Genomic DNA, 12,722 nt, shown 5'->3' on the forward strand with positions numbered 1-12,722 from the left:
TCCATTTTTGGATAATTTATTACCAAAAAGACAAAGAAACTCAATAAAATCAGGTTCTTATAAGTTTACAGGGAGTAATATAACATTCCTGTAGTCTATTAGTCTGTAACACTATTCAAGCACTTGACAAAGTTTAAAGTAGAATTGAATAACTTTAAAACAATTAAATACAACGTGAAAAATATATATCAATTAATTTAGACACAAAACTAATTACTTTTGCATTAATTACTTTGTTACTGTACAGAATAGCAGCTGATCTAAATGTTTATTCAAGTTTCTATTATTACAGCTTGACACATTTTTTAATATTTTTAATATTTTAACTATTTAGGTCTAGGAGGAAATCATGTTTTATTTAAACCATGGGGGAAAATTTCATTTGATGGCTTAAATACAAATTATAATAAAACAATATAATTGTAGAAAGAGTACTTTTATAAATACTTCAGAATGTTTCTTTGAACTGGTTTGCACCTGAGCCAAACTGGCATGAGGCTATTTTTAAAATGCACAGAGCAAACGCTCGCCACTTCATGCACTGTGACACATTACTGTACCTCCTCTAGATGAGATGCGCTGTGGTCTTTGGTGGTTAGATGTAGGGCGGTTGACTATTAATGGAGATACGAGATGCAGAACTCGAGCTGGAAACACTGTTTGTGGGTGAAAAGCTGCAAACAATCTCACAACCTGTCACAACAGAAGTAAAAATGTCACAGCAGCATTAATTGAAAACAACAAACTTCATCACAGAAATCCATCAGTTTGAACAGAACAGGTCATTCAGAAGAACTTTTACTCATTGGACTCATTGCACAGACTAATTATACACCACATTTGCTCACATGCATTGCTAAGAGTTATTTGTTTGTTTTGTTTGTCAAACGAACCTGTAACTTTACAAAGCATTTCATTTCTATGTCTAGCCCATAGACTGTAAAATAGAGTCGTGTTCTTTGACTCTCGTTGTGTTTTATGTAATCTGTTCATAGCCTTATTCCTTGTTTATCATACCCTTCTCCAGTTTTGACCATTTGCCTGTTCATCAACAACGACTTCTGGATTATCTGTATGAACCCGATTGCTCCTGTGTTGACTGTTGCCTGACTGACCATTCTATTAAATAAATGGATTCGCCCCTCTGTGAAAGCTCCTTCAGTTACAGAGTTGTATGTTTCATGTTTACAATGTTTTTAAATTGTTTCTTACTATAGTAACTTGTATGTAATTGCAATTATTGTTCTACACTGTGTGATTTTTTTGGAAAGTCGTAAAGTCAAAATGTACTTATAGATTACACAAAGAGATCAGTTGACGAGCAGTTACTAAAAATGATAACTGCATTAGCAATAGTCACTAAATCCACTTAAAACAATTAGAAATCACTTTTGCTGATTTAAGGATGGAAAAGTATGGTCTGTGTGCCAGCGCATGGTCTAAAAGGGTCATGCTAATTCTCTTAATGAGTTTTAGGTGTGTTTTGAGCATAATGAGCATCTCATCTCATCTCCCAATACTCTCAACTCACTTTATTTCTAGAGCACTTTCAACCAACCACAATGGGTGCCAAAGTGCTGTACATAAAAACACATTATACATGCAAACATATAAGGAACCAAAGTACATAAACTCACAACACATGATTAAAACCTAAAGTGTTTGTTTTCAGTTACCTCCGAAAAGATTTCAAACTTAGAGCTGTTCTTAAGGAGAGAGGAAGATCATTCCAAAGTCTTGGAGCTGCTATTGAAAAGGCTCCATCACTTCAACATTTCAAGCGTGATCGTGGAACTTGCAAATAGAGGCGATCCTTAAAGCACAGAGATCTCATGGGTTGGTGTATATTAATTAGCTCAAAAATATACTCAGGGGCCAAGCCATAAAGGCTGTAATTTAATTTATCTTTTAAATATGGCATAACACTTGAAATACCATAAACCAGTTTTGATAGTTTTTCCATGGCTAACAATTCTACAGTGATCAGAAATGTCCAACTAGTGCATATTTTCAAAGAAAAACAATTAAAAGCTATTTAGGTTTCCACTCTTCTGCTGCAAAGGTAAAGGTGTTGTTGTGACTTGTTAGTTTTCATCATAAGGAATGCAAAGTGGAAACTTCCTGATTCACAACCACCTGATTCATTTTTCAAGACAGACCATCAGACATCTAATGCATCTAAATCTCTAAAACTATAATCAAGAGGTAACAGCTTTAAATCACAATTTTAGGATAATTTTATGACCAAATTAACAAAAAAAATCAATAAATAAAAATAAAATCAACTTGAGTTTTTATAAGTTTACAGGAAGTTATTATTACATTATTGTAGTCCAATAGTCCATTACATCATAAAGGCTAAAGTAGAAAAATCTTAATATTTATGTTTTCATTGGTATGAAACATAATAAATCTATAAACAGTACTTTTATAAATACTTCAGAATGTTTCTTTGAACTGGTTTGCACCTGAACCAACTTGCACGAGGCCTATTTTTAAAATGCACAGATCAAACGCTAGCTGCTTCATTCACTGTGACACATTACTGTACCTCCTCTAGATGAGATGCGCTGTGGTCTTTGATGGTTAGATGTGGGGCGGTTGACAATTAATGGAGATACGAGATGCAGAACTCGAGCTGGAAACCCTGTTTGTGGGTGAAAAGCTGCAAACAATCTTACAACCTGTAACAACAGAAGTAAATATGTCACAGCATTGAGTGAAAACAACACACTTCATCACAAAAATCCATCAGTTTAAACAGAACAGGTCATTCAGATAAACTTTTACCAGAAACTGACTCTAGAATCTGTAAAAAAATGATTGGCTGTTATCTTGAACAGGAACACACTCACACACACATGCTGAGGAAGTTGCAAAGAAACGTGATGGCACAGAAGCAAGACAAGAGAAAATTGTTTGATGCTCAAATGAGTCACTCAGAGAAAATAAAACTAAAAAAAAAAAAAGCATTGAGAATGGCTGAAAATGACCTTAAGTTCCCATGAGTGAGAACAAAGAGTCAATTGAGATGAAGACCTAATGACGAATAAGTCTTAAATAGAGAAATCACTAGATGTAAAATAGCAACAGAATTGAAATGAATATTAAAAGTACAGCTAACACAAAAATTAAAATTACCTCATCATTCAACTCTACCTCTTTTGGTTTTAAACGGTTAAGAGTTTCTTTCTTTTGCTATTTGCGGGGACCCACTGACTTGTATGAAAATGTATATACTGAAACTGAAATAACCACAGCTAGGGTGCCGGGGAAAAAAAAAACTGTAAAATAATGGCCGTTAAATTAGAGAAATTTACTGTAAATTAACAGACATTAAATTATAGAAATTTCCTTAAATTTAAATTTCTGGTAAATTGATATAAATTGGTAGAACTCACTTAACTTTCTTTCAAAAATGTACTTAAATTCACATTTCTGGAAAATTTCTGTAATTTAACCCTAGCTGACATAAATAAACCATAAAATAACAGCATGTAAAAAAAATTCGGTGCAAGTGAAAGGTAAGTAAATGATGGCATCATTTAAATTGTGTGAACTATCCCTTTAATCATCTTGGGTATATTGGATGCTATATAGGCTAATATCATTCGCACAACATGAACAATTGCTTTGTCTTTTCAAAATAAGACATAATAGATTAGGGCTATTAACTTAATAGGAGAATAACAAACAAACAAAATCTTTCCGTTGCATTTGATAGACTAAATTGAGATCCACAAGCTAAATGGTAGAACTCACTCAACTAACGTTACTTTCTTTCGGCTTACTCTCATCAATGGTCTTCACTCTCCACAGCGGACTGGTGTGCTGCGGAAGGGTATTGAGCAATTACTTGATCTCGTGTTCTAGACTCTGAAGAGATTATGACAGGAAGATGTTAAAAAAGCAGCAAACCACAATCTAACAAGTAATCTAGGCTATGTCACATCGCACATCTTCATCCTGTGTGTGTCAATGAATTCCTTTGTATGTCCATAATCATTCAGTCACTGTAAAAGACGGACACCCTAGATTAGCTAAACTAGCTGTTTCTCTCCCCCCTTGTGACAGATCCGAAGATGAGGGCGGGCTCTGGGGTGACTCCTTTTTCAGACTAGAACACCGAACAACATAATCAAGAAGTGCTTTTTAGTTCTGTATTTGTTCATTTTATTTTATTTTTCACATACATCTTCACATGGTCTCAGGAACGGATGGATCACGAGCTATCTTAATCTTTCAAAGCCGCACAACCGTCTAGACTAACGAGCTTTTGTTTGGAAAAATCTGGGGGAAACGGAAGTAATGTGGATTTTTTTGTGGCTATCGATAGCAGAATTAAGTAAATTCTTCGTAAACGTGGTACATTTTAGTACACTTTTTGGCTATAAACTATAGACGCTTTCTACACGTCTTTTAAAAGAAATGTAGTGATACAGGATGATTCATCCACTTTACGTCTGTCTGTGGATTTGGTTCTTAAGTGGTAAGTTTATTTGTTTGTTAAGTTCCAATGTAACCGTTTTATCTTTTCACACACAAACGTTTTATAGGCCCTAGCCTGCAAAAAATTCATGTTGTAACGTTGCATTTTGAGCTCATGTGTTTTCTGGGCATGTTAATGAACAAATAATTAGTGGGTGTCTTGACTTTTGCTGTGCAATGTCTGTTGGAAAATTATTTACACAAGAAAAAAATGTTTGTTTGTAGGTGTGTCTGGTAATACAAATGAAGTGAAGTCAGTGCCAGTGATGGAGGGAGAATCTGTCACTCTGCGGACTGATGTAAACGTTCAACGAGATGATCTGATACTGTGGATGTTTAATGTTAATAATGCAGACACCCTTATTGCTCAAATACATGGACAGAACATAAAGATATTTAACAAAACTGTGATATTTGGAGACCAACTGAAGATGGACAGCCAAACTGGATCTCTGACCATCAGAAACATCAGAACTGAACACTCTGGACTTTATAAACTAACCATCATTCAAGAAAAGACCACATACAGGACATTTTCTGTTGCCGTCTATGGTGAGTCATTTTAAATGTGTAATGAGCTTTAAAATGTATCAAAGCTGTACTAAGATATCAGTAGATGTTGTTGTTGATAAATAACTGTTTATTATTTTATATTTGGCAGAATTAAATACAATAATGACATTTTATTCCATAAATAACTACATTGTCTATAAAATTGATAGACTATGTTTTTTCAAATAGGTAAATTGATATTAATTAGAGTGATAATGTAGCGTTGTAAATATTGTCAAATCTAAATGGTGGGAAAAATGGCACAATATCCCTAACAGTGCTTATAATATGGAGCCACCAGTGTTGTGTTGCTTTTTAAAATATATTAATGTATATATTCATTCATTTTCTTGTCGGCTTAGTCCCTTTATTAATCCGGGGTTGCCACAGCGGAATAAACCGCCAACTTATCCAGCAAGTTTTTACGCAGCGGATGCCCTTCCAGCCGCAACCCATCTCTGGGAATCATCCACACACACATTCGCACACACACTCATACACTACGGACAATTGAGCCTACCCAATTGACCTGTACTGCATGTCTTTGGACTGTGGGAGAAACCGGAGCACCCGGAGGAAACCCACGCGAAGGCAGGGAGAACATGCAAACTTCACACAGAAATGCCAACTGAGCCGAGATTCAAACCAGCGACCCAGCAACCTTCTTGCTGTGAGGCGACAGCACTACCTACTGCGCCACTGCCAGAAATGCCAACTGAGCCGAGATTCAAACCAGCGACCCAGCAACCTTCTTGCTGTGAGGCGACAGCACTACCTACTGCGCCACTGCCTCGCCGTATATATATATATATATATATATATATATATATATATATATATATATATATATATATATATATATATATATATATATATATATATAACAAGGGTTGTAAACTAAACGTTTAGCAGTATGCCGTATAGCCTACACAGGCACAGTGATAACTAGGCCCACACAGAATCTGCGTACAGAAGTCCGCAGATTTCTAGCCAATCGTTGAGTTTATTTTTTTACTTGTGTAAATGTGTGTAAATTTATATTCATTCAGTTTTAAATTATTTTCAGTAATATTATTGACTAATATTAAAATGATTATTTGATTCATTTACAATGCAGTTTGTAAAGTATTATTTTCTGTCTTCTAGTAGATATATTAAATGAAAGATTTTCTTTTTTTACCAAATAAGTGGCTCTAAATAGATTTGCATTGTAAACATTAAATACAAGTTAAAAAGGCATTATTTTTTTATTTTATTTATAAAGTTTTTATATTCGATACTTCCAAAATCATCATGTATAAATCTGCAGATTATTTTTTAATACACAATTCTGCGCAGAAATAACATTAAAATGTCCGCAGATTCTGTCTGGCTCTAGTTCTAACTCATTTATGTGCATGATAGAGTAATAAAGTTTAAAAGCAATATCACTTCAATATCGATAATCAATTCAAAATTTAATGCTACACGCACTGCAAATATGTAGATATTATAACAATCAATCAATAAACACACAGTATTTAACCATTAACATATCAAATTTAAAAACTAAGGCGATCACAAATTAGTGTACAGTAGATAGAGCTAATCAAAAAAGATTTAAGGGGCTTATTTCTGTCACAAATCTTTAGAGAGTAAATGCAAACTTTATTGGTGAAACAATAATTTTGACTATTATTATCGTTATGCTATTTTTTGGGCTCTACATACAACATTTACAGAATCTATCTGATAATTTCCAGCTCATCTGCCCATTCCTGTCATCAAGAGTAACTCATCAGTAGCAGCTGAACGTACATCAGACTCCAGATGTTCAGTGTTGTGTTCAGTGTTGAATGTGAGTGCTGTGAGTCTCTCCTGGTACAAAGGAAACAGTGTATTGTCCAGCATCAGTGTGTCTGATCTCAGCATCAGTCTCTCTCTACCTCTGGAGGTAGAATATCAGGATAAAAACACCTACAGCTGTGTGATCAACAACACCATCACAAACTACACCACACAACTGAATATAAGTCAAACCTGTCAGCCAAAATCAGGTACATCATTGCTGATATTAATGGTTAATTAATTACTAAAATTTATTTTTTATTATTATTATTTTTTACAAAATAACATTTCTTCATGTTTTCTATTTATCACCGTTAAAAGACTTGAGAACTAAGACAACAGTGTCTTTAGAAATCAGAACACTGTAGGATTAATTTATTTTATAATTTTTTTTACAAATTTAATTACAGAACGCATGCAGAAATCCCATGTGATGGGAATAACAGTTAGTGTTGTCATACTGCTGGTTTTGGTTGTACTGAGTGCAGTACTGATATTCTTTCATCCCCAAAAATGCAAATCAGGTAAGTACATGCATTAATTTATTAATTAACTAACATGACTATTTCTGAGCCAAAAAGTATATCCAAATGTACAGCTAAATATGGTTTAATAAACACTAGGGCTGCACAATATATTGTTTGAGCATCAATATTGCAATGTGTGTGTCCGCATTAGTCACATTGCAGGATATGGAATGTTCAGTTATGAATGTCGATGACCAGAATCCACAGGCCAAAGATTTGTGGGGACACTGCAAAATTTAACCATTATAGAGTGAAAGATTAAAGCTTCTATGTGTTTTTAATGCCTATGTGAACATTTTAAAGTTTAAAGCATTTTAAGAGAACATAAAGAGCATATAAATGTTTTTAAAACTTTTTTTTTTATTATTTATTTGATGAAGACTATGCAATGCTCTTTTACGCTTGATTACTAAATGTCCCGGAATACTGTTAGATACTCCCCAAAAGTCCAGAAGTCACTTTTTATGTCACTTTAACATTTGCTCCATTGTGTTTATTTATGACTGTAATGTGTTTATTATATGTATATAACAAATTACTGTGCCACTTTATTTTGATGGTCCGTTTGTGGAATTTAAGGCCCAATCCCAATTCTATCCTTTATTCCTTCCCCTTTCCGTTGTCCCAATTCTCTTTAGCTTTAAGGCATTAGGCTAAGGGGAAGGGGTGAATAGCCCTTCGAACAAAGATTTTTCAGGACCACACTTGGAACCAAGGAGTAAAACAATTTCCCAGAATACACCAGCCACAACAGCATGATCGCAGCCCTCGGAAGTAAGGAGATCCAAAATTTAGTATTTTTTGTCATTATTATGGATTTTTACAACAAACAAGCACATGCTTTAATATATTTTTATAACTGCGTTCATGTTTTACCGTCAAGCTTTATTAAAAAAAGGCTAAATTTTACGATCCTTATTCCATAATAATAACTGCTGTATAGCAGTCCCACAACATTCTGACACTCGATGACACTCAAATACCCTGTCAGTAATGTCTAGTGGCTGGGAATGAGCTTTTTACAGTCTCTGCTATAATGTTATTGTTGTATTAGTGTGTTTACATAGTTGAATATGGCCACTGTGTAAATGCACAGTACATTTACGATCTTATTGCCACATTATATTGTAATGATAACATGATATATGCCTCCAGTGATTTCCTGAAGATAAAAACCAAAAAATAACACAACTGGAATAACTACAGCAGTCGCGAGTGTTTGATCTCATATGAAACAAGAGATCGTAATGACATACGATGAAGTGTCCAGGTGCTGTAGTGCTGTCCCAATTCTTAGGGGTAAAATTTGAAGCCCTTCCCCTTCATACTCTGTTTCAAGGGCCAAGGGGAAGTGGTAGGGGTACAAAAATAGAATTATCAGTAGACGAAGTAGGCGTTAGGATTGGGGTTAGAGTTAGGGTTAATTGTAAATTGACATGTACTTGCATTGCAAGTTTCTTATAGTCAGTTAAACGTCTGTTGAACGAGCAGTATCAGCAGATAATAAGCAGACAGTCTACTTATACTCAAATGGACCATCAAAATAAAGTTTTACCTAAATTACATATATTTATATTTCACTCTCATACAAATCATCCCAACGACTATCCAAATAGATCTATTTTAGTGAAATTGTATTTATATCGCAATATATATTACAGGGAAATAAATATTGCAACTTCAAAACTTTCCAATATCGTGCTGCCCTAATAAACACCATTTTAAACTATAGTATTTTGACATTTAAACAGTATAATTATTGTTGAAACAGTCCAGACTTGTGAGGAAGAGGTACTTTACGCAGAAACAACATTTCATGCACACGAGGTTCATAAGGCGGTAAGAGACTCTGTTTGCTATAAATCTGTTAGTCTGCAGAAGCCTTTGCTTTTACCTCAGATGCTCACAATAAAACCACTTGCTCTTGCAGATGTGACGAGAAGTTTTAGTGATTACAAAACAGCCAAGCATTTTAAGCATTTTAATCTGCTGTGTCTAGCTTAATGTCTTTTGTGCTTGATGTCATAGTGCCATATACTGAAGGTCCTGAACTCACTCTATATACTAAAACATGTGCTCTCATTTCCTACTTCCCGTAAAGTTTTGGAGGTTATATATTTGCTGAAAACTATGATTATGCTTCTAAAATGTCACAGACATCAGACACAAACAAAAGCATGGGTTTTCAACAATAATAATTTAGTGGCAGATAAACTTCTGGGAAGCAGTTAATGTGACTTTTTCAATTTTATTTGGTTCCTTTCACAGCATTGATGTTGTAATATAATTAAAATACAATCAGTTCAATAGACTTAAGCATCCATTTAGTTGCTTAAGCGTAAAACGAGATGAAGACCGTCAGGACTAGCAGGCAGAAACAACAATAAAAATACTGGCGAATTGTACTTTCTGAGACCCACTTTATATCGTATATCAATTAGGCAGTGAAGATCACTGATTTTTTTAAAGAAAAAAGATCTCAAACGCGCCAATTTTGTAACCATACAGTTTACCAGAAGCACTTGACCCAGGTCACCGCAAAATTAAAAGTCATTCTGCATACTTCAGCATATACCCTATTGACATCAATCCTTACAATAAATGGAAATAGAAACTTTCGAAAAATATCCCCACATCCCAAAAGATTACCCTAACTTTTTTCAAAAGCTGCTGATGTTCATGTCAGTGTTTTTGAAGCAAGTTAGATGACTACAATGTCTTCAATCAATGTAAAGTGCTCTGTCTAGCTTAATATCTGCTTGCTCATTTCATGTTTTGGTTTCAACTCCATCAATAAATGTTTTAGCTATACATCAAATAAGTCATTTTTTGTAACACAAATATTTCTGTTTGTCTCTAACAGATATTATTGCTGGATGTGGACACGAAGACTACAGTAATCTATTGAATTCAACAGACAGCAGTACTGTAAAGGCTGATCTCAAGAGTACATGCAGAGTTTGTTGTAGTTAAGATTATATGTGGCTTTAAAGGATAAAACAAGTCCAGCCAAAAGTAAAGTAGCCAAACATGCATTGTATAGGTCAAAGTAATATATTTTGTCTGTCTCTCTCTCTCTCTCTCTCTCTCTCTCTCTCTCTCTATCTCTCTCTCTCTCTATATATATATATATATATATATATATATATATATATATATATATATATATATATATATATATATATATATATATATATATATATATATGTGTGTGTGTTTCAATATTATCTGCTACTCCATGTCTGTCCCCTGCTTACTCCACAAAAACTCAAAAGACCTAATGGTTCCTTCTGAATTCTTCTTTCCCACCCTTGCAAACTGGAACACAGATAAGACAATATAAGAGTTTGTGTTTTATGAATTATGTTTTATTGGTACAAATACCTCAAAATATTAGCACCAATGTCTTTTTTTAAAACATACTTTAGAAATATTTGGTCAGTATTGACAGTTGCTAAGCTAATGAAGGAAGAATATTACTTTTTATTCATTAAAACATCAAAACACAGGGATGTTTGTGCTTTGTAAAGAATTTATTGTTGTTTTAATGGGATTATAAAAGTCTGTATAAAACTGTTTTAAATTGCACCAATGTCTTTTTTATGTCTAATAAAACAAATTACATTGTAGACTGTAGAGATTGTAAATCTTTGTTCAATCTCGTATTGTTTTAAATGGTCAGCCAACATCTAAATATTTATATAAACACCACATGAGAGGGCAACAGTGGGCAATTTTAATTTCCACTGTTCTATAGCACTGTTCTGTTGTGACTTCTTAGTTTTCATTATAAGCAATGCAAAGTGGAAACGTCCTGATACACAGCCACCTGATTCAGACATATAATGCACTTAAATCTGTAAAATGTAAAGGTTATAAGTTAACAAAGAACTAAAAGACAAAGAATCTAAATAAAAACAAAATCAATGAGTTTTTATAAATTTACAGTATAGTAATAGGACAATATTGTAGTCAATTAGTCCATTATACCATTAAAGCACTTGACAAAGGCTAAAGTAGCATCAAATAACTTTAAAAAAAATCTAATATAACAATATGAAAAATGTATCAAATACATTTAGACACAAAAGCTAGCATTAAATACTATATGTCACTATAGAATAGCAGCTGAACTAAATATTTATTTAAGTTTCTATTATCACAACCTGACATATTTTTGTGGGTCCGTTTTAATATTTAATCTTTTTAGGCCTGGGAGAAAATAATGATTTATTTAAACCATGGAGGAAAATTATCATTTAATGACTTTAATATACATAATATTCATGCTTTCATTGGTATAAAACATAATAAATGTAATTAAGAGTCCTTTTATAAATACTTCAGAATGTTTCTTAGTACTGGTTTGCACCTGAGCAAACCTGCACGAGGTCTATTTTTTAAATGCACAGATCAAACGCTAGCCGCTTCATGCACTGTGACACATTACTGTACCTGCTCCAGATGAGATGCGCTGTGGTCTTTGATGGTTAGATGTGGGGCAGTTGACAATTAATGGAGATACGAGATGCAGAACTCGAGCTGGAAACACTGTTTGTGGGTGAAAGCTGCACACAATCACATGACCTGGAACGACAGAAGTATATCACAGCATTAACAACATACTTTATCACAGAAATCTATGAGTTCAAACAGAACAGTTCATTCAGTTCAACTTTTTTCTGAAATTTACTCTATACAATGTAATTTACTCTTCATAATTGGAGTCAGATAAAACGAGGATAAATATATTAATATTCTAAAACAACTCATATTAAAATTGGAGTCAGATATGAGTTAAGTTTAAAGTAAATCAACATTGTGCACTGGAAAGACAGAACATGCAGTAAACCTTCATCCACCAGTGGACACTGTCATTGGACCAATCTGGCTGGACCTATGAACCACTAACAAGGCACACTCTTTTAGGTTGGTGTATTAATAGTGTGTGTTTTCAAAAGCAATTATTCAAATAATGGGCGACACGGTGGCGCAGCGGGTAGCACTGTTGCCTCACAGCAAGCAGGTCGAGCCCTGGCTGGGTCAGTTGCTATTTCTGTGTGGAGTTTGTATGTTCTCCTTGTGTAAGCGGGTTTCCTTTGGGTGCTCCAGTTTCAGTCCAAAGACATGTGCTATAGGTGAATTGAATAAACTAAATTGGCCATAGTGTATGTGAGGGTGTGAATGCAAGAGTGTATGGGTGTTTCTCTGATGGGTTGCAGCTGGAACGACATCCTCTGTGTAAAACACATGCTGGATAAGTTGGTGCTTCATTCCGCTGTGGCGACCCCTGATTAATAAAGGGACTAAGCCAAAAAGAAAACAAAG

The 12,722-nt window shown here is 34.2% G+C and overlaps 2 protein-coding genes across 23 annotated transcripts in view; one reads left to right on the top strand and one right to left on the bottom strand.

The window, feature by feature from the left end:
- The window catches only part of si:dkey-253d23.2, a 60,206-nt gene that overhangs the window by 24,784 nt on the left and 22,700 nt on the right, over window positions 1–12,722 (bottom strand). For 4 of the 20 annotated variants that reach the window (XM_087303943.1, XM_087303940.1, XM_087303942.1 and 1 more), the window contains 3 exons: window positions 11,850–11,981; window positions 2,552–2,684; window positions 561–693 (listed from right to left, as the gene is read on the bottom strand). The gene's annotated coding sequence lies outside the window, so the exon portion shown is untranslated. Of the gene's footprint in view, window positions 1–560; window positions 694–2,551; window positions 2,685–3,762; window positions 4,018–11,849; window positions 11,982–12,722 lie in introns of those variants that run through there. The other 16 variants (XM_087303944.1, XM_087303938.1, XM_087303945.1 and 13 more) reach the window with 8 other exon arrangements.
- On the top strand, window positions 3,828–11,022 carry LOC147838436 (uncharacterized). Of its 3 annotated transcripts, none has more exons than XM_087303992.1 (6): window positions 3,828–3,841; window positions 4,714–5,040; window positions 6,783–7,076; window positions 7,278–7,391; window positions 9,166–9,233; window positions 10,258–11,022. In XM_087303992.1, the coding sequence occupies exons 2-6, from the start codon at window positions 4,755–4,757 to the stop codon at window positions 10,300–10,302; spliced, it is 807 nt and encodes a 268-aa protein (XP_087160118.1). In that variant the 5' UTR covers window positions 3,828–3,841; window positions 4,714–4,754; the 3' UTR covers window positions 10,303–11,022. The 3 variants fall into 3 exon arrangements, with proteins under 3 accessions (XP_087160118.1, XP_087160116.1, XP_087160117.1); XM_087303990.1 differs by lacking the exon at window positions 3,828–3,841 and adding an exon at window positions 4,115–4,489; XM_087303991.1 differs by lacking the exons at window positions 3,828–3,841; window positions 9,166–9,233 and adding an exon at window positions 4,115–4,489.

The sequence above is a fragment of the Danio rerio genome, chromosome 22 (assembly GCF_052040795.2).
Source record: "Danio rerio strain M-AB ecotype USA chromosome 22, GRCz13ab, whole genome shotgun sequence".
Lineage (NCBI taxonomy): Eukaryota > Metazoa > Chordata > Actinopteri > Cypriniformes > Danionidae > Danio > Danio rerio.

Excerpts from the sequence above, each read along its gene's own strand:
- LOC147838436 (XM_087303990.1), top strand. The coding sequence starts at position 4,444 with ATGATTCATCCACTTTACGTCTGTCTGTGGATTTGGTTCTTAAGTG. Across the intron at positions 5,041-6,782 it reads ATTTTCTGTTGCCGTCTATG|CTCATCTGCCCATTCCTGTC; the intron begins GTGAGTCATTTT and ends GATAATTTCCAG. Across the intron at positions 7,392-9,165 it reads TCCCCAAAAATGCAAATCAG|TCCAGACTTGTGAGGAAGAG; the intron begins GTAAGTACATGC and ends TTGTTGAAACAG.